Genomic DNA, 23,091 nt, shown 5'->3' with positions numbered 1-23,091 from the left:
CATTAGTTTCAACAGTCTTAAACTGGAGCAAGACAAAGAACTGAAAACATCTCTCATAACAGAATGCCTACATTACACCATATTTCATGGCACTCTTTTGCTTTAATTTAATTCACATAGCATTTAATATTTAGGCCAAAACTAAATGTTACAAAACTAGTAATATGGATTTGTCAGACATTACCTTTTTCTCTTTGTTTCTTACAAATCCTTTGTGTTATTTTATATACATCAAGACACACTTAAGGATAGCCTCTACACATGTGTCACTGAGCTAAACATTTTTTGCTTCTTTGCTTCATCATGAGACAGCAGTATGGGGTTAACACAAGTAAAAATATGATTTATTGTTTCTTGTTTTTATGCTATGAGGCTAATAACTGTTGAATTAGTTTCTGATGGGGTGTGTAGCATTTTTGTTGTTGCAATATATATATTATTATAAAATAAATTAATAACTACATTACCCAAACATTTCACACTGCTCTCACTACAGTATTCCTTCACACTGTACATTCCCACCTTTCAGTAGTCCATCTAAAATGATGGTTTCATTTAACCCTTACCATCTGATTGAGCTACAAAACACTGTGGTACTAGGCTGAATTGGATTAAGTGGCTTTGAAAATGAAGGAAGAATTGACAATCATAAACTATCAGTTTGAGAAGCAGGCAATGAAATAAACTTTGGACCTTTACAATGAACAGCATGTTGAGCAAAATTCCTGCCTGCTTCTTTATATTCCCTTAAATATTTAGTTATGGGTAGATTTGTAAGGACTTACCACTTTTTTACTGTCACTAGACAAAATCCCCAGTGATGACAACCACCTCTGGCACATTGACAATTTACATAAGGGTGATGGAACTTTTCCAAATGATTGTTGAAAACAAGAAAGAATATCACTGGACAAGAAGCTGGAATTGAGAATAAATAAGGAGCTCAAGGGAAGATGGGTACTCTTCTACTTTTCTTACAGTTACATGTTTGGCAGATGCTTTTATCCAATGTGACTTAAAGAGGAGGTCAACATACTCGAGTAACATCAGTCCAGGGACAGTTTTGAACAATCGTAGCAGGACAGGTTACAAAAGTTGATCACCATAAAGTGAAGAGCTATAACGCTAGCATAACAAAAAATGTCCAAATAACAATTTGAGATATTCACAGAACTGTAAGATTTTCAGTCACTTCTTAAGCACATTCATGGAGTTGGCAGCAGTGATATTTCAGCTCTGATATTAATTTTAGTTATAGTTTTTATTTTATTTTATAAAATTAATTTTTATTTTTATTTTGTTCTAGTTTTCGGTGGAGTCAACAATTTTTATTTTTATTTAGTTCTTTGTTTAAAATTTTAGTTTTTATTTTATTTAGTTCTGACCTTTTTATATAATATTAGTACAATTTTAGTTTTTTTTCTGTTGCAAGACCACAAATGCTGGCCTACACATATTTCGATGCAAGTTATGTTTCAGTCAACAAAATACACTCACAGTTCATAATGCCGTTAAACACAGCTTGACTGTCAATGATCAAACAGTTGAAGTGGCCTAATGAGTGTAGTCAGCAAGATCAAATGTTTCAACCCAAGAAACCATTCTTTGCAAGCACATTGCTGTTGAGCTTTAAACAAGCACGCATTTTGAGAGATTTGTTAATGCTGCAATGACATCCATTGCACAGATAGCCATACAGTGAAAACATTTGCTTGACGAGCGCCTGTAATGCAGGTGCACAGACAAGGTCCTCGGCCACTAGCACCAGCAGAGTGTATGTTGACGATTTCTGCTGCCAGTACTGAAGCAGTGACGTGCGGTGAGGTTCGTGAGGCACTGACTCCTTCCGAATCAGATTTACAAATATGTGAACCCATATCTTATTCAGTATTCGATTGGCAGCATGCACATTAACTACTGGTTATGTTTAATATATCATCAGTATTCTTTACACACATATTTGGCTAAGAAAGAACGTTACATTTATAGCAGCGAGAGAGAGCACATTTGCTCTGCACCCTCCATATGTTCTAAATTTGTCGTTGCAATTTCACAATTTATACTCATTCAATACAAATGAAGTATAGAGTGGTGCACAAAAATTTCAATTTTGACCTTAATTGAAATATTTAGTTGTTTTTAAAAGATTTTAATTCTTATGATTTAATCAATCTTAATACAGACTGTTCAACAAAAGGATAGCAAGAAAAGCAAACGAATATTTTATTTAAGGTCAAAATTTAATCTTTAAGTATTGGATTTTTTTTCTTAGTCTGATCCCTTTTTTTATAAAATCGAAAACTGTTTATGGTCTTACCTTTATTTGTAAATGAAGTCAAATAAATCATAGTTGAGACAATAAAGTTGAAAAACATCAAGAAAAAACAAAACGCAGAATTCTTTAAGCACAGCTCCCACTTTTTATTTCACATGTCCCTCCCATCACATGACTGCCCCTGACTGACAGGAGGGGCCAAGGACCAATTGCAGCCGAAAAAGGAGTGGCTAGGGGTGGGGCTCCAGCAAACACTCACATCTACTTCAGATACTGAGAGGATGGTGTCTCACCTTGAATCTTGTGATTCTGCCAGCACCAGACTTCAGCAATTAGAGCTGCTAAAAAGAGTGTCTGAAACTTTCAAGTAGCACCAACATAATTCCATCAGAGTAGACGGAAATGTTAACAAATAAGTTAAAAAAGTTCTAAACTAAACTAAAGAAAATACAAATATGTCAAAGGTTACTGTGGAATTTGTTTGCTTTTAGCAGCCACCTAGTGACTGCTGAAACAAATACATTTGTAGTGGCTTTGACTCATAAATGTTTACTACCTTGTATGTGTAGTTCACACAGGGCTCTGAATGTACAGTACGATTTGATGGCTTAGCAAGTTCAAAACTGAGATAAGAATTAGACCATGCTGACTAATAAATTATTTTGCACTTTCAAGTTCTATTGTAGCTTGAGGCAAAAGACTGTGACAGAAAGCCTGCTGGTTTGTAAGAAGCAACCTTGTATTCAGAAGTCCGATTGGCCACTGTATAAAAGGAGGTCTCTTTGGCCTCCACTGTCTGATCTGTAATCTCTGTAATCTCAAATCCTACTGCTGCCCTCTCACAGCATTTCTATTTAGAAAATATCAGGGTGTTGCATTTTTACTGGTGATGTAAAATCTTCTTTGAAGCTGATGATGGGTGTCCCTCTACAATGCTCTTTCTTGGGCTTACAGCTGCTGTTAACACAGCTGACCACAACATCCTCCTGAAACATCTAGAGACCCCCCATTTCATAACACTGTCTTGTCTTTTTAAAATGGTGCAGTCTGTTGTCTGCAATAATGAATGCAGCTTTCTGCAGCCAGTGGCACTCTCAAATCTCTGTATGTGGTCTTTCAAGTGAGGTGCCAGAGTGGTGTAGAGGTTAAGGTCTTGGGCCTGAATTTGCATAAGAAGAGTCTTATGTGGTGAATTTCTATCTAACTAATATTCATTTTGATAGGTTCTTGTAAGTAAGGATCTGTCTCTTCATTTGTGCTGATCAATTTTGTATCCTGCCCTGTAACATTTGTTCCCAAACAGACCACTAGACTGATGTTTACTCGATTATGTTGACCTCTTTTGGAAGTTAGTTTGGATAAAAGCATCTGCTAAGCAAATAAATATAAACTCAGAAGGCTGCTTCCAAGGGAGTTCTGCTTTAGTGCACTGGGATAAGCTGCTGCTTACTGAGTGTCATGCCCCAGGTTTTCACCCAGTTGCTCCATGTGAGGACGCGGGGAGTCATTGTGCTGCCATACCTGCCTTTGGGTAACACTGCCAGAAATGTTTCTACTTCTGCCAGACCCAGAATGAAAGTGAGCCTTAGTGACCCTAATCAAATAATCTATTGCAGGAGTGTCAAAGTCAGGTTCTCTAGGGACGCAGTGGCAGCAGGTTTTCATTCCAGGCATTAGTAACCAAATACAAATGCTAATGGAACATTTTAAACTGTCTTGATCTTAATTGACTTTCATTTTAATTGTTTCATTTTTTTCCTTTAACAATAATGAGATGCAAATCAAGCTATTGTGTTCACCTGCCAAACAAAGTACAGAAAAGGGGAATGGGCCTTAAAATCCACACCGAAAAGCCAGGCCTACCTTAAACTCAGGTCTGGGTCCCCTGGATTAGGCCTCACCCAAGGCAGCCCAACCCCACCCAAGTAGCAGGCTTTGGCCTGCACAGGCCCAGAAATAGAGAGAAAGCTGTTAAATAGAAAGGGTCTCTACATCTCCCAGACTGGAGAAAAGAGTACTATATATTTCTGGTCTAGGTCAAACCAGAATATTTCTTTTTAAAAAATGCAAAAGACAAAGGAGTAAAATATATAGGTTTTGCATAAAAAGATCAAACTAACAGTAAGAGAAACAATAAGTAAGTCATGATCTGGGGTTTATTTTTATTTTTTTACAGTTTCTCCTTGGCGTCTAAAAATAATTGTAACATGTGATTTGTGGTGGGGTGGGGGGTTTAGACATCAAGGTCATCATATTGTTTTTTTGAATCTGACACATTTATAATGGTGTTTAAAAGTAAATTCATGGCATTTTGGCCACTGCTATCTTGACCACCTGTAGTTAGGGACACATTCACAAGTTGCCACACTCAAGTGACATCTTTATCACACCAAATCATAAGCCAGCGCTCAACGTCAAAGTTTCTGGATACAATATAATACCTAGCATTTGTTTTTGATCATTTAGAACAATCTCTGGTTTTGAACTCTTTCATGCCCCTTATCTAAGATTTATGTCTGACATTTTGGCTTTGGGTCTATTCATTCACTCTTTTTGGATTCTGAATTTCTCATCATGGTTCTCTAACATGTCCTAGGCTGTGTTACTAAATCTTATCAATTTTGACCTTTACTGGAGATCCATCTTTATTCAAAATGACCATTGCTCTGTGCAGTCAGTACAAACAGTACCTTAGATTTAAAGCAAGGGTTGATGCCAATAAGTCCAGATATAAAGGAAGCAATCAAAAGACAGGCATCAAAGCCAAAAAACCCACTGCCAAAGCTCAGTACAATCTGAGGCGTCTCTTTTTATAAAGCTGGTGAAGTCCACTAGCTACATTATCAGTGGCCCTGCCTCCCTGGGCTCCCCATGCAGTAGAATAGTAAGACATAGAATCTTAAAATAATACAAAATTCAAAAATAATTAACAAAGCAAAATACATACAGAACGAAAACAAAAACAGAATTGTCTTTTTGACCCCTGGGGGGTATTTTTTGTATGTCGCTTAAATCATCCGAGATCAGGTACCTCATCTTGGATGAGTTAATGCCGGTGACACTCATCCGGGATAGGTCGGTTTTTCAAACGCAGCCGTGTATTAGATTAGTCGAGCTGGATCTAATCATACGAGATGAATGCTCGCGCCCGCACTGATTGAAAAGCCCATATATATTGAGTCTAGAAAACACGATCAGCAAGTCTTTGATAGGCTGTAACAAAATGACGAAAGAACGGGCGCATTTTTTTTTTCACACATGCGGCGCAAGACCTTTTATTCGAAGGACATGAAGAATTTCAAGATTTAATATGCACAAGGGGTAACACTGCAAAAGCAGCCCAGACCAGAAAAGACGTCTGGCAAAAAGTGGCCGACAAATTAAACGCTAAGTAGTGTGCATTGTACTTACTGAATGCAGCGTTTCATTTCCTATGTGTCAGATTATTATTTAATATGTCATAATTCCAGATCAAACGTGAGCACAAGGAGAACATGGGAACAGGTTAAAGTGAAGTACAAGAATATACTTCAAACTGATAAATATTGGTATATAACTATTTAAAGAATTGCTGACATAAAGAATCATATATAATATAAAAAACATTCATTTTAAAGCTAATAAGAAGGCAGACAAGCAAAAAACAGGTGGAGGTCCACGCGGTCCAGACCTAACCCCTGCAGAAGAGTTGGCTCTCCCGCAAAATTCCCATCGCCCTGTTTCTGAGGGCTTTCCAGGGGCAAGCTCCTCCTCAGAACCAGTGGCAGGATGCAGTGGTCACTTCATTTCAGGTAAAGGATGGTCATTGCATATATTTGTCCTCCTTGTGTGCCATAGGTATGTTCCATGTAGCCCTCTTTTTTGTTGGGTCAGTTGCAGGGAATGTCATATCCCTTGAACCTGTGTCTGACCAACGAGATATTGACGAAGGTCAAATATTTCATGAATACACTGTGTCTGATTATTCATCAGGAGGAGAGGTACATTTTCCAAATAATGTTTGATCAAACTCCACTCTGATCAGTCCCATGTGCCCCAATCACATTTTGAAATCCTGGTAATGAGAATGTTAAGCTGATTGAGATTCTTCATGGTACTGTGGGTGTTTTTACCTGTGTATTACCTACCTGCAATGGCATGAAACGCCTCTTTTATTGTCTGCACATGCAGGTGTCCAGGAAACACTATGAAAACCTGAAGGAAATATTTCAGAGCCAAACAGACTTTATAAATTACCTGGCAAACTGCACTTTTAGTTAGATTTTCCGCATCGCCTACAGTATATAAAAAAGTGCCGCTTGTAAAAAACCTCAAAGCAATGCATACTGTCTGTGTGGTTGTGAGAGCCCGACTTCGCCGAGTTTGACTTCGAATATAAGGTGCTAATAAATCTTTGAGGTACAATATTCCCCTTTGGCTAAAGCGGTATCTTTCGAAAAGAATTTCCTCCGGGAGCAATAAAGGATCTTGCTGATCACGCAAAACCCTCTCTATATGAAATTCTCTTCTTATAATTTGCACACCAATATCAATTGGTCGCTCATTCATGAACGGCGAAGCCATGACTGGATGACTTCCATGCACCATCACTGATCACGTGTGTAAACTAATCCTTGTTTACATAGAACAAATCTGCTCCGAGCAGGTTTGCGGATTAGGATGTGTTGCTATGACAACACTGCCAGCAAGAGTTTTGAAAAACCGACAGATCCAGGATCAGGCCAAATCGTCAACAATTACATCCAGCTAAACGACTAATCCACGTATGAAAAATACCCCCCTGTTCTCCCCAGCATTTTGGCACTACAACCATATCCTCCACAGCAATCAAACAATTTGATTTATAAAAGTGCATTTTATTATATGACGATAATACATCACAATGTTTTTATGAGAGGTTAATACTATGTGTCACACACGTGAGATCAGGAGACAGCTAAAGGGCTTGAGTAAGTGTAATACTACATCAGACCAGGGGGTGGCAGAGTGTACTGGGTGTCTCTGTCAGTTCCTTGCAGACCATTCCCGGGCAATCCTGCCAGGTCCCGGCACCTCTGATGACGTCACTTCTGGCTCCGGTATAGATGACATCATTTCCTCCACCAGCCCTTAAAACCGCCATCTTACCTCCAAGTATTCAGTTTTGTTTTCGACTCAGTAGTGTAAACTTACTCAATCAATTTTCAACCTTTTGCAGCCAGGATAATAATATACGGGTGGCTGCCCCAAACCTTTCTGACTTTATGAAGTCTTTTTGTGACATATTGTGACATATGGAACAAGCAGAAATACTTCTCACAGTTTTCATCAATTTGTATTGTCCATTGTACAGACTTCTTGCCAAAAGTGCACTTTTGAGTGGTGTGCTTCAAAACAGTTTTTAGTGCAATGCACAAAAACACTTCAAATGATTTTCACTGTCTTCCGATCAATTATTTGCTAGCAGTGCTCTTGCCTGTGGTGTCAAGCGCTAGAATTCCCCTGGGGCAAAGTGAAACCCGCTGCAGAGACAGTGGCCCGGTTAGGATTTTGATTGGGACTTTAGACCTGCCACACCATAACGCACATGTCCTCAGGAGAGCTCAAGGAGGAAAGAAAAATTATGTGGAGCAGAAGGCACAAAAGCTCTCATTGTCTGCTTGTACTTTTCTGTGCATACTACGTATCTATTGTTTTGAGTTGCTCCCTTGCTAAAGTACAAATGAAGTCCTTTCCATTTTCTTCTTGAAACCTTCAAGAAAAAAAAATTGACTGGCAGCTAAAAAACAACGTAACTACACAGTGGTATATTATGTGTGTGGCCTTTTTAGAATATGTCTCAATGGCAGTGAGAAGATTTAGAGAGTAGTGCATTGTGACAGTAGTGTAGCATTAAAAATATGCATAGGCCATTATTAAGGGCAGCAGGATAATTAAGATAGATTGGTGGGCTGTTATACCGACCTTTTGGGTATACAAAACAAGCCTGTCAAGTTTGAAGGGTTAATAGCATAATAATATTTAACAACAAAAAAAGATTAAATAATCAAAACACCAAACTTCAGTCAGGGCAACACAAGCTGATGGCCAGGCTAACTTGGATGGAGTTGCATCTGCATCTTTCTCAAAAACATATTTGAAAATAAAAAGAGAAGACCTACTGTAGTCTGGAAAGTCTTTGGATGGTGATCTCAGACACAAAGACATCAATTTTAGAAATAGCAGGTGTGCTAAAATAAGGATGCATGCAAGATACAGAATTAAATAACGGATTCCATCAACAGCTAATTAGTAGAGTGGAGTGAAAATGGTGGCCATGCCGGGGCTGTTTGATCCCTTTGTGTTAGCTGGTCATCTGTTTATATACTTTGCATTTCTTTATTGTTTGGCTGCCAGATTAATAAAAACAAATAATAAAGCAATTCAATTAAAATGAAGTTCTTAAAGTTAGCAGCAGTAACTGTTTCCTATTAAGTGAAAGAATGGAAAGAAAATTTGCAGGCACTCTGGCCCTCCCTGATGTAGTGCTTATGAGAAGATGAGATTTCTTCAGAATAACATGAATGTGTTAATGGCTTCACATTTTTTACAGGTTACACAAGAACAGTTTATTCAGTAATAAAAAAAATCATGACCTCATCTGCTTTACTTTATCCTGACCCCAACTTAACTAATCAGTTTTTCCAAGCCTTTGTTCAAAGTGCAGCATGACATTGAGACTTCTGGCACTGTCTACCACATACTTCATTTAGGTTGAACACCACCCCCCCATTAAGTACAGGATACTGACTGATTATGCAGCATTGGTAGCATTTCCACTTTTCATTCTGGCATAGCCTGATAAAACATTTGTCAAAGCAAAATCTAATAGATAAGGTCACAAAGTGTGCGTTTCTGTAGATTACCAATGAAGAATCCATAAATTATTCAGGTCTTTTTCACCAAACAGACAAAGCTGAGTGCCCACAGGTAATCCAGTTTAATTGCCACTGTAGGAGTTTTCCAAAGTGGAAATGCCATCAAATCCCAGACTTGCTTTTTATTTTTATTTACATATTCCTGGCTGCTCTCATAACATCTATACTTCTGTTGACATCCTGAGAAATGACTAGACCCTGTCAAGTTGCCATCATAGCTTTTGCTTTAATTGTAAACTCTTCAATAGCTCATTCTGCCTAACCGGCTTGTTACTCTATCCTCATGGAGTCAGTGAATGTTTCACCATTGTTATTTTTAAACAGATGACTGATTCACTCTCTGCAACTTGAGGACTCCTCCGCCTGGGTTCATTCATCCATTGTGCTCCTTGGAGACTTGGAGTCATTTCCAGAAAGGCTTTCTGGCACCAACTGTACTGTTCTCTCTTTTCAATTTATTACTGTACATTTGTGGTGAATGAATTTAGGTGTGGGAGTAAAACCATGTCTAGTTTTTGCTGAACCTTGCAAAACTCTTTGATGGTCTTGCTTTCTCAAGATATATTAGATAGATCATGTACTTTCACAAGTAGTTCCTACCTTATACCCATCATGCCAGGATATGCTGCATATACTTGAAATCTTATATTCACATAAACAGATTCTAAAAATGAATGCTAGAATGCACAGCTAGCTTACTTATACTCTTGTTACAACATGGAAGAGCATGCAAGTAAAACATGTGTGCTGCACTGCAGTAGGTTGTTAAGGAGCAATTAGTGATGGGGTATACAGCCGTGGCCAAAAGTTTTGAGAATTACACAAAAGTTAATTTTCACAAAATCTGCTGCTTCAATGTTTTTAGATCTTTTTGTCAGATGTTTCTATGGTATACTGAAGTATAATTACAAGCATTTCATAAGTTTAAAAAGCTTCTATTGACAATTATATTAAGGAATGCAAAGAATAAATATTTGAAGTGTTGGCCCTTTTTTTTCAAGACCTCTGCAATTCGCCCTGGCATGCTGTCAATCAACTTCTGGGCTAAATCCTGACTGATGGCAGCCCATTCTTCCATAAGCAATGCTTGGAGTTTGTCAGAATTTGTGAATTTTTGCTTGTCCGCCCTCCTCTTCAGGATTGACCACAAGTTCTTAATGGGATTAAGGTCTGCGGAGTTTCCTGTTCATGGGCTCAAAATTTCAATGTTTTGTTCCCCGAGCCACTTAGTTATCACTTTTACCTTGTGGCATGGTGCTCCATCATGCTAGAAAAGGCATTATTTGCCACCAAATTGTTCTTGGATGGTTGGGAGAAGTTGCTCTCGGAGGATGGTTTGGTACCAATCTTTATTGGCTGGCTTAAACTATTCTTTGCTCTTGTGATCTTAACAAACAATTAATCTTTAATATGATCTCTTTATGGGTTTTCCCTTTTATATGTGTAGGAAAACAGGGAGAACTGAAAAGTAAATAGATAAATGTGGATTCTTTTCACAGCATTTACACATTAACATAGAACTTGCAGCTAAAAGGAACTCTAATAAATTACAAGGAGGAAACTATTAGTTGCTCTGAAGCATATGGCTTAGGAAAATATGGTTGTTATCATTATTTTTCAGTCCTCTTAATTATACTATTGTAGTGCAAACACAGCCTTAGTCTGTCTACTAAGCTGTGACCAAAGAGTCTCAATTAAATGACTATTTAAATATACATTCTATTCTTGATTAGTTTCAGTCAGTTTTTAGAACAAATCATAGTACAAAAACTGCACTGCTTAAAGTAGTAAATGACTTGCGAGTTAATACAGACAAAGGTGACATTCCTATTCTTTTTCTATTAGACCGGAGTACAGCATTTGAAACCGTAGACCACATTATTCTAATAAATCACTTTAGCCGATTGGTGGTCCTCTTGCACAGTGTCTGAAACTGGTTTCAGTCTTATTTAACAGGTAGGCTTTATTAGGTGTGGTGATTGCAGTTCAGAGATCCATTACATTGAACATGGTGTACTACAAGGATCTACTCCTGTCCTACTGTTATTTTCTACCTCTACGGTCCCTGTAAGAGACGGCCAGCAGCTCAACCCAGCCAGGATGCCCCTGAGATGAAAGGACAGGATAAGGTAGCTTTAGTAGGACACTGCCTCCCCCAAGACACTAGATGGCAGCTCCCCTGGAGTATAGCGGTGCCCCAGATTTCCACAGGGCATCCTGGGACTTGGAGTTCACTATCTCAGTCCTGTTGGGTGCCATGGGTGATGCCAGGAGGTGCTGTGGAATGACCGGTGGAGTCATGCTTCCCTTATAGCCCGGAAGTATTAGGAAGTCACGAGGATGGGAGCCCCAAAGTATTTCCGGGCTGATTAAAGAACTTCAATTCTCTGTCTGACCCAGAAGTGCTGACAAGTCACAAGGATGGATGAGCAGTAATTTTTTAACCAGTATTTGTACTCTTTTTTTATTGTTTAGATATACAGCACCTTTAATGTATTTTACAGGTGTTTATTTATATTGTACTAATTAGTCATTCCTAATTCTGGACGTGTAATTATAAATATGAATTTTAATTATTCACTACTTGTTTCTTACCAGTCTTATATGGTATGATACACACAGAAATAACAGCACACTACATGAAAACCCCTTTTTTCATGTTGCACAAGTTTTTCAACTACTTTATCAAAATGTACATGTTACATCTGCAGAATCCAACACTGCCATGTTTCATGCTGTCTGCATGTTCTGCATGCATTAGTGAAGCGCGCTTTTTTTTAAAACGAGAGATACTGTGAAGATACTGAGAAGAAGTGTACTGGTGCTGATATTTAAGAATAAAGGGGATGTGCAGGACTGTAGTAATAATAGGACAGGGGAATAAAATTGATGAGCCACCGCATGAAGTTATGGGAAAGAGTAGTGGAAGCTAGATTAAGAAGGGAGGTGATGATTAGTGAGCAGCAGTATGGTTTCATGCCAAGAAAGAGCACCACAGATGCAATGTTTGCTCTGAGGGTGTTGATGGAGAAGTTTAGAGAAGGCCAGAAGGAGTTGCATTGCATCTTTGTGGACCTGGAGGAAGCATATGACAGGGTGCCTCGAGAGGAGCTGTGGTATTGTATGAGGAAGTCGGGATTGGTAGAGAAGTACGTAAGAGTTGTACAGGATATGTACGAGGGAAGTGTGACAGTGGTGAGATCTGCGGTAGGAGTGACAGATGCATTCAAGGTGGAGGTGGGATTACATCAGGGATCGGCTCTGAGCCCTTTCTTATTTGCAATGGTGATGGACAGGTTGACAGACGAGATTAGACAGGAGTCCCCGTGGACTATGATGTTTGCTGATGACATTGTGATCTGTAGCGATAGTAGGGAACAGGTTGAGGAGACTCTGGAGAGGTGGAGATATGCTCTAGAGAGGAGAGGAATGAAGGTCAGCAGGAACAAGACAGAATACATGTGTGTAAATGAGAGGGAGGTCAGTGGAATGGTGAGGATGCAAGGAGTAGAGTTGGCGAAGGTGGATGAATTTAAATACTTGGGATCAACAGTACAGAGTAATGGGGATTGTAGAAGAGAGGTGAAAAAGAGAGTGCAAGCAGGGTGGAATGGGTGGAGAAGAGTGTCAGGAGTAATTTGTGACAGACGGGTATCACCAAGAGTGAAAGGGAAGGTTTACAGGACGGTAGTGAAACCAGCTATGTTATATGGGTTGAGACGGTGGCACTGACCAGAAAACAGTAGACAGAGCTGGAGGTGGCAGAGTTAAAGATGCTAAGATTTGCACTGGATGTGACGAGGATGGATAGGATTAGAAATGAGTACATTAGAGGGTCAGCTCAAGTTGGACGGTTGGGAGACAAAGTCAGAGAGGCAAGATTGCGTTGGTTTGGACATGTGCAAAGGAGAGATGCTGAGTATATTGGGAGAAGGATGCTAAGGATAGAGCTGCCAGGGAAGAGAAAAAGAGGAAGGTGTAAGAGAAGGGTTATGGATGTGGTGAGAGAGGACATGCAGGTGATGGGTGTAACAGAACAAGATGCAGAGGACAGAAAGATATGAAAGAAGATGATCCACTGTGGCAACCCCTAACGGGAGCAGCCGAAAGAAGAAGAAGAAAATACTGTGCCATGTTAAAGGTTGCTGTGTGCGTGCTGTTGTGCTGTTTTCATTTTAGCAATATAACATTGGCTTTCATCGTCACCACTTTCAGCATTCATTCGCTCAATTTAATCTTATTTAACAGCTGTTGGTGTGGACGAGGTGAGCGATGCTCGTATAAGAGCCATACTTATACACTGCCTTGGCACCTAATGGCAACGCATCTTTTAAAGTCTAAGAACTGCAACTGTATATTAGGCATTAGTAAACCTCCTGACTTCTCATTTCTCTATGCCTCAACATGTCAGCAGCGTCCAGTGAATCCTCTTCTGTCAGTATCATGTGTAGCTAGGCAAGGTGATTCATTAGTTTGTGGATGACTTATTGGGTTTAGCCATTTTTTCTAGGTCCTGTGAGTTACATGACAAATTTATCAGAGACCAACTTGCAGAACATGCCAGTAACCCTAAAGTTTGTGAAAGACTACTGATAGCACCAGATGATTTTACTCTCGTGAAAGCAATTGATATGGCATTTCAAACTGAATCGGTCACTAAACTCACTGTTAAACTTGCTGTTTCTCTGCTTCAGCAGCAAATTCCTTCATAAGAAGTGACTGAAGCCGCATGCACTGCCGGTGAGGATATGCTTTTATTTCAGGATAGTGCCAATGTTCATTATACAAGGCAGTTGCAGTGCTAGAGGGACTATGGTTTTGCTGGTCATAAGTCTAGAGCTCCAAGTTGCCCTGCAAAGGGGTGCAGGAAGCTTAAACACTTTACTTAAGTTGGTCATTTGGCCCCCCATTTCATTGGTATCAGGGAAAAAAATGGTCTTCCACTGAGGCAGCATCAATAACCATTCCACAGCCCTTTTACCTTCAAAACTTAGAGTTGGATGGTTTGTGTCTTCCTCTGCTGTTGGATACTGGGACAGTGGTGTCCACTGTCAAACACTTTTTCTCTTACCTGAATCTCACTGCTCCTACTGCTGTTCTATGTGGAAATGGCAGTGCTAAAACTGAAATAGTGGGTGCACACTCTCTGTACGCAGTGGCCAAAAGTACTCACCTGATTTCATATTTCACTTTACTTGCTATGGTGCAGCTTGTTAGACCTTGTTTTATTTACAGCTTTGGGATTTACACTCCTAGACACTGATGGGTCAGCTGTCTTCACTGTCACCAAACATGGGCTTCAGGAATGACCAGCTCTTTTCATAAGTTTAGGTTGTCTTAAGGCTTTTAACCACCAGCCACTGCTTGATCTTTCCATATGCCTTATCATCCAACCTCTCCATTGAGTTCTCCTGGCCCTCCAGGAGGGTGTGGTTGGTGAACTACACAGCCTGTTTAAGGAGAGCATCATTGAACCAGTTAATAACTCATCATGGGTCTCAAACCTAGTGACAGCCAAAAAAATAGAAGGGGTTTGTGTCTATGCATTGACCTCGGGACTGTGAATAAAACAATAATATCAGGTAAATATCCACCGCCAACCACTGAGGAGCTCATCACCCTCACTCACCCTTGACTGCCTTTGTCACCCACAATGGGGGGGATGTTGTTATTATACTAGGGTACTGTTTTTTCTCAGCTCTGCCCCAAGCTGTTTTCAGAAGATGATATCAACTATCTTTGTTAGGATCCCTGGGGTGGTCATGTGTCTGCATGACATTGTTGTGCATAGCCCAACCCCAGCTGTCCATGATGAATGTCTCTACAGAGATTTCAAAGTATTAGCTGCTCATCACCTCAAACTGAATGGCAACAAATGTGGGTTTTTTGTGCCTTCTTTTCAGTTTATGGAATTTTTGTCTAACTACTGATGGCCTCTCTTCACTCCATTCTCGTGTGGAAACAATCCAGCACATCCATGGGTCTGTAAATGCAGCCCATGTGGCCTGACTTCTCAGAATGACTGTCTACTATCCTCAATTTCTGCCACAGTACTAAAAAAATGAAAATAATTCTTCCTGGACACAGAGTTCCTTGGAAAGTGTCAAGCAGCTAAACAGCAGCAGATAGAAAGATCCATGAAAGTGTCCAACATTTTTCCCTAAACAGCAACTGGACTGAACTCTTTAAAAAAGTGTCAAGAAAGCAGGAACTCAACCAAGATAACTCTTTTTGTAAAATGTCTGCTTTTGCCTCCTTCTTATACACACAAAACACCCGGCTTACTTGGTTTCAGCTCTGTTAGAAGAGCACACCATGTCATTTTACAGCTTCTCAAAATACACAGAAAATATAACTAAATCATTATCACATGCTCAAGGCTATTTTCCCATAGGAGTCAAAAGCTGCACTTTCTAGCTAAGCAAAATACTTTCAGCTGAAATCTGTCAGCCGGAAACAATAAAGTATCCCCTGTAAAATTAGCAACTAGAATTGGAATACAATTTTAAAAAATGGTTGGAGCTAAAACGGTGCCTCTGTAGGAACTGAATCTGAGATTCCTGAGTTAGCTGGTTGTTTGTTGACATGCTTTGCATCTCATTATTATTTAACAACATTTTTTTTAATTCACAAACATAACAGACAATGCCACAAGCTAACAACTTGAACAACCTTACTATACATAGCAGTAAACAGGGCTGAGTATTGAAGCAAGCAGAGCAGAGCATTTTTAGAGAAACAGTACAGAAGTGAGGTTCAGTTCAGTCATTTACTGTCTTTTTCCCCTGTGACTTGTTGAATAAACACCAAATGTACACCTGAGCGAACAAAGCATATTTCTCAAAATTTAAATACAGTATTTTGCAAGTGAACAATTAAAATATTTCACCTCTTTTGACTCTGTTTCCTTCTAAGTGCATGCTTCTGCTTACCATACAGTATGCATTTCAACTCATCTAGACCACAAAAAATAAAACAAAGCTTGAGCTCAGAAAGGCTGCTCTGCTGCAGATTTTAAACCTGAATTTGCCAAGCGTTTACTTTTGGACATATTTGTATTATCAGGGTCCTAGCAGTTTTTTTTTTTGTGCTGTATAAAGGAAAGATAGATCAATTAAAAAAAGAGTTGGGTCCCTAGCTGGGAGACCTATTTATTTGCAAGCTTGTCCATGTTTTCTCTTGGTAGAGTAATATATTACTCTACTTTCCCCTTTTGTATTATACATGTGTAGCCTTCGTCAGAATTCCTCAAATCTCACAGACTTTTTTTTTTTTTTTTGTTCTTTTATTTCGCCTTATACAATTTCTTGTATTAGGAATTTGTTAGTTTTCACATACTCCTTGGGGTCAGAGCTCAGGGTCAGCCATTGTACAGCACCCCTGGAGCAATTACAGGTTAAGGGTCTTGCTCAAGGGCCCAGCAGAGTAGGATCTCTTTTGGCAGTGACGGGGATTCAAACCGGCAACCTTCTGGATACCAGCGCAGATCCTTAGCCTCAGAGCCACCATTTATAAGGTATTCTAGTATATAACTTCTCCTCACCTTCCCTTCTACATTTATAACCTCAGGCAATTAGGTGTAGTAAAAGACAAGCAGGAGTTAAGTTACAAATTAAATAATGTATTACTGATAATATTCATAAATAATAGCAATATGTAAAGTACAAGTGAACACTGGCAACCATACAGCCTGATAAATGCTGATGTGTAGTTTCAGGCGGCACACAGACTTGTTAGTTACATAAAATGTCTCTAATTAAGTCCTCATTTTTGGTCAGCTTTCTTCAGGACAGGCAATATGCCTGTCTCAACATGGCTGGTGAGCTGTGCTCTTCATTGTGTTGTCCTTTTCAGTTCATAGTTTGTGACATGCTCCTTCATCATTTGATAAGAGAGAGAGAGAGAGCTAGGGAGGCGTAAAGCAAGCAAATTTATAGATTCTCTGTCCACATCCTACAGCCACAAGGGTGTCATGGTACTTAATGGCTTCTGATGCAAGCCAATTCCAAACAGCCATACTTCAGACCAATGGGTCACAGTATACCTTCACACCTGCCCCCAAAACCATTTGTTAAGGTGAAGCTTGCCAGGTCGGTATATTGGCTTTCCTGTCGGGGTTGATTGAGAGAGTCCTACAGAGACACACTTGCCAAACTTGTTTGAAGCACTTCCCCCAACCCTGTTGTAAAATTACAAAGAACTGATTCTTAACTGTCAAACCACTGCTGTTCTTATCAGTTATAGACATTAGTGTTATAAGTTACAAATAAAGGCATACAAAATATTTATCAACTTATATGCAAAATTTCACACCACAACAGTCCATAAATAATATGGAACACATGGACAATATTGTAGTTCACCACAAATGTCACATAAACAAGAAACACAGCCTGTTAATAGATAATTTGGAATCTGTTATATCATTAAAGAAGGACTTGGATAGCATACAGGCTTGGGCAGATTTGTGGCAGATGAAATTTAATTTCAGTAAATGTAAAGTATTACACATAGGAAGTAAAAATGTTAGGTTTGAATACACAATGGGTGGTCGGAAAATCGAGAGTACACCTTATGAGAAGGATTTAGGAGTCGTAGTGGACTCTAAACTGTCGACTTCCTGACAGTGTTCAGAAGCCATTAAGAAGGCTAACAGAATGTTAGGTTATATAGCACGATGTGTGGAATACAACAAGTCCAAGGAGGTTATGCTCAACCTTTATAATGCACTGGTGAGGCCTCATCTGGAGTACTGGGTGCAGTTTTGGTCTCCAGGCTACAAAAAGGACATAGCAGCGCTAGAAAAAGTCCAGAGAAGAGCAACTAGGCTCATTTCAGGGCTATAGGGGAGGAATTATGAAGAAAGATTAAAAGAGCTGAGCCTTTACAGTTTAAGCAAAAGAAGATTAATAGGTGACATGATTGAAGTGTTTAAAATTCTGAATAGAATTAGTACAGTGGATCAAGACTGTTATTTTAAAATGAGTTCATCAAGAACATGGACACACAGTTGGAAACTTGTTAAGGGTAAATTTTGCACAAACATTAAGTTTTTCTTTACACAAAGAACGATAGACACTTGGAATAAGCTACCATGTAGTGTGGTAGACAGTAAGACGTTAGGGACTTTCAAAACTCAACTTGATGTTTTTTTGGAAGAAATAAGTGGATGGGACTGGCAAGCTTTGTTGGGCTGAATGGCCTGTTCTCATCTAGAGTGTTCTAATGTGTTCTAATGTTATGAATTGGCTTAATTTTTTAATTGTTTGAGACACTTCCTGTGATCTTTTACTGTTAGTCTGGGCTCTTTTTATGGTTGTCAGAATGTTGCTATACAAGGATATCTGGGAGTGCATAACATCAGTTGTGAGACGGTATAAACATCATGTTGCATATTTCCTCCTTATCCAAGTCTTACGGCTATAAACAAAACCAATCACTAGTGTGTGCTTTGCTTCTCACTTCTGTCTTTTCGTTAATGAACATTTTAATAAGATTTCCTAAGTACAATCCTAGTTTTGTTAAAACATAGGATTGACTTTTTGCTATTGGCTTTTGGTCTATTATTCTGACTACATTTCATCTTCTAGTCCTTTAAATGTAGTCAGACTCCTCTTACTAAGGCATAATACCATTCACTTAAAGTGCACAAATTGCAAATACAAATTGAGACCTACTATAAGTCATAAATTCCCATCAAGATAATACTGTAAATGTATCAGAGATGGCACTATTCTAGTTTTTAGTATTCAGTATAATTCCTTCTGATTTATTAATTCAAAATACATTTTGTTTAGTTGACTTTCCAGACAATACAACACAGCTAAAGAAAATGAAGTTAAACTTCTCACCAAGTAGTCCAATAACAGCAATCTGTCTCTTAACATCATTAAAAAGATGACTGTGGACTTCACAAGACTTGAGGTGCCATAGAACTATTGAAACCAGAGGAGTTTCAAGTTTTTACATAAGGGTCCACATTACTGAGGATCTGTCATGGTCACCATCTGTCGTGTTAACGCTCATCATTGTCCCTAATCCCAAGTAACTTCTACAGATGCACAATGCAGAGCAAATTGACTAATCATGGTCTGGTACGACAACTGCAACCTAATCAACTGCAGATTCCTGCAACTGGTGATTAAAATATCCCATCACTGAAGCCATGTTTTCATTTGCACAATCATATATAAATAGAAATGCCTGAAAAAAGCACTGTTTGTCATCTCAGACCACACACACCTCCCTGGACTAAACTGCCCACCTGACATCGCTGTCATCCAGCAACACTAGTGCAAGCAGACTAGTGACAATTTGCACCAGGAAATTGTTAACTCTCATGCAGCCATTGCTTGACCTGCAACCATGATTCTTTTCTATAGTCAGTGTCAGCCTGCAGTGTCAAGTCAATGTAACTGAGAAATAACAATGAACAGTTGTAGATGTGTTAACGTCTTCTGATTGTTAAATTACACCTTCTGTCTGATACATGTACAATGTTTATAACTGATATTGTTATAACTTACATGTTAGTTGGACATGCAAGTAAAAATTTTAACTGTACACATAACAACACCACACCCACTGCTATTTCACAGTTCCAGATTTTGGTTAAGGCTTCTCAGTTCTAGTTATGGTGTGGACATTTGTTTTTATTTCCTTTCAACTTTTGGATTTTTTTATGAATTTTGGACTTTTGTAATTGGCTCCTGTTTAAACTTTCAGCAACTAGCTTTGACTAGTATTTATTGTCTATTGTAAAGCGTTAGATTGTAAGGATTATGTTTTTATAAAGCTCCCAAAGGGCAGAGCCGCTCTGATGTCAATTCTAATGGGTCACCTTCCATCTTTATATTCAGGTTGAGGAACTGATTCCTCAGAATGTCATTATTGTTTGTGAAGTTAAGAACATTTTTCATGAGTATTGTTTGGATTTTTCTGGTTAATGAATTGTTGCTCTTGTCTTTGTACTTACTGTGTCTGAATTTCAGGCTGCTCTTATAATAAACGTGTCTGCAAACATTATATTGGTGACATACAGAGAGACAACAACAGGCACACGACAATCGCATGCATCAACCCTGTGTGTGAGGGAGAGCACAGTCTGAGGGGAGGCTCAGCTTGTCTCATCGCTGCCACACCTCCTCAAGTTTCTCCCCTGTATTTGAACAGAAAATGTGCCAAGAAATTATCAAAATTATTGGAATCATACAGAAAACAAATTTATACCACAGACCAGTGGACACATTTATTTTATGTTATCATTATTAGTTTTTTTTTTTTTACTTTTCATGATGACGCCTCCCCTGACCACATATCCCTGTACTGAAGTGCAGTCAAGGTGCCAGAGAAGTGCTGGACTTCCACTAAGCACTGATCCAGCTAGTTCTGCACTGAAACTCCAAGCCTCTTTTCTTCTTCTTGCATGCTACATTTGCTTTTATTATCATCTGTGCTGTAATTAAAGTATTTGCACATGTTACACTCTTGCTTTCTACCCACAAACATCTGTGCAAAACTCACCATCGTCAACCACATGTGCTTACTGCTTCAACCTGATGCGCCAAATGTACTCAACAAACAAACAAATGGTCAAGTCCAAGTTACAAGATCACCGCATAATGAACAGCGCAACGTAACAGAACACTCAGGGCAACGTACAAACAACCCCTCTGCACAACTGAACTGGATTGAATGAAAATGTTATTGGTGTTTTTTTCGTTTTTACTCAATTTTAGTTCTTGTTTTAGTTTGTTCACATGTCACTAATTTTTATTTTTATTTAGTTTTAGTTTCTCTGTTTGATTTAATTTCAGTTCTCGTTCTTGTAAAATGAAAAACAATGTTTTTAGTTCTAGTTCTCGTTTTCATTATGAAAATATCACTGGTTTATAGGACAGTTATTCTGTTATTGAGAGAACGCAGTGCGCACTGGGTAATGGCCAGCATGACACACTTAATGAAAGCAGTTGCTGGATCTCATCGCTTTAAAGATGTCAGATTATATAGCAAGAAATTGCAGGGGATGATAAATTACACAAGTCCTTCATGATTTCTCAACACAGCTTGAAATTTCCAGAGTATTGCCAGCCTCACAGCACTGGTGTTTATATGAATGTTTTCCATGTGATGTAGGTTTAGCCGCAGTTTTGGCCTGTTTTTCTCCATTCTGTCCTTTCATTGGACAGACTAACCTCTTGTCCAAAAACACCCACTTTCCATTTTTCCTGGTTACATTTTATGCATCGTACTTCTGCTGACTGCTTTTTGATTGTCAAATCTCGTGAACACAGGAGATTGATACCGTGATTTTGATTTTGCCGTGGCTCATTGCAGAGAGCTGTGAATGAGCTGCTGGGGATGAACGACATTCATGGGAGCTCACTACCACTGTCTATTGCTCACTAGAATTATGTAAAGACTACCACTGTAAACTGCTGAAAAAGTTCTGTAGTGTGTTGCCGGGCAAACACTTTCACCAGGAGAAGGGATGTCAGGTGCTGAAAAAGTGTCCCTGTTGTAGACAACACAGATTAAGAGTACCATCCCTGAAAATGGAAGTTATCCTCTGGCACAGTCAATATAACATTTGGTTAAGAGTTAATAGGCAACTTGACCGGGAGGGAACACAGACATTGGTGAGAGAAGGAGAGCACTTAATTGATGAAATAGGAAAGCTACCGGAACATTCTTTAGGGCAAAAATGGGTATAAGTAAGCCCAGTTGTGCAACTCGTCTTAGCTTTATGTTCTACTTATGCTAGTGATACATTGTGTTCCCTAAATCATCTAACTCAGCTGTTTCCAACTCTGGTGCTGGTGGGGTGCAATGGCTGCAGGTTTTTTTCATTCTAAGCCTTTTCGGAATCAGCGAGCAGTTTGCACTGCTAATTAACTCCTTTTCTCTTCATTTTAATAGCCCTGTTTTTAAGGATTCAGTCCTCTGAATTGATTTGTTTCTTCATTAAATGGCAGCCAAACAGAAATGAGATGTGAAATGAGCCAACAGATGACCAACTAAATTGGAACATCAAACTCCAGCCAATTTCACTCCAACCAGTTTCTTAATGAGAAGCCAATTCTTGATGGTAATTAAAGCCATTATTAAATATCATGAATTGCTGCTGCTTTCATTCTGCCATAGCAGACTGTTGATTTTCTGTTTTTTTCTAAGACCACCGTCAAGATGTTTTGGTGACCTGAGCAGACCCAACATGACTGAGACCGTCACCTTTCTTTATTTTCGGGTTAGCCGGTCATGTGATGCCTTGTTTTGTGTCTAATTATTGTTTAGATGCTCATTAAAGAAAAAGAAACAACTAAGGGGTCTGAGTCACATCAATTAAAAAAAGTTAATCAGCAACAAAAACAGCTCACTAATTAAGAAGATGGTTAGAATGAAAACCTGTAGCCACTGTGGCCCACCAGGAACAAAGTTGGACACCCCTGATCTACCTTTTGAGGATTTTCTTAAAATAAAAGATCCTTTGCAGTGCATCATCTAGCTAGGAACAAATGTTCCTATTTGAACTTCTTTCTGCCAAGTTTTATGCAGACATTCCTCTACTGACTAAAACAAATGTTTATTTAGTGAGCCTCCTTATCTCTCAGATAAAGAATCCATGGTGTTATAAGTAAGTCCTTGTTAAAGTCACTATGAGGAAATTGATCTGTGGGTGTTGAAGCAGGTGCACTGCTGCTCAGTGAAGGGAGACACAAGGCTCTCCTGATAAGTTCTTTTTTAAGTTGCCATTTAATAACACCAGCCAACAGAAACTGACATCCTTGACAAGCTCAGTCTATTATTAAACATTCATGGCTTAGATGTTCTGCTTCTGCATGCTGATGACAGACACACGTTCTTGAAGCCCTTTGTTCCTCAGTTCTCTGGTTAGTGCCTTTCACCTTATCTCACTCCATA

At 39.0% G+C, this 23,091-nt stretch overlaps 1 protein-coding gene across 1 annotated transcript in view; it reads right to left on the bottom strand.

Moving 5' to 3' along the window:
• LOC127527998 (uncharacterized) overlaps positions 1 to 23,091 on the bottom strand; it is a 39,975-nt gene that overhangs the window by 2,301 nt on the left and 14,583 nt on the right. The window contains exon 3 of the mRNA XM_051928535.1: positions 4,139 to 4,215. Coding sequence (XP_051784495.1) covers positions 4,139 to 4,215 — 77 coding nt within the window. The remainder of the gene's footprint in view (positions 1 to 4,138; positions 4,216 to 23,091) is intronic.

The sequence above is a fragment of the Erpetoichthys calabaricus genome, chromosome 5 (assembly GCF_900747795.2).
Source record: "Erpetoichthys calabaricus chromosome 5, fErpCal1.3, whole genome shotgun sequence".
Classification (NCBI taxonomy): Eukaryota; Metazoa; Chordata; class Cladistia; order Polypteriformes; family Polypteridae; genus Erpetoichthys; species Erpetoichthys calabaricus.
This window is presented reverse-complemented; position numbering and strand designations above follow the sequence as displayed.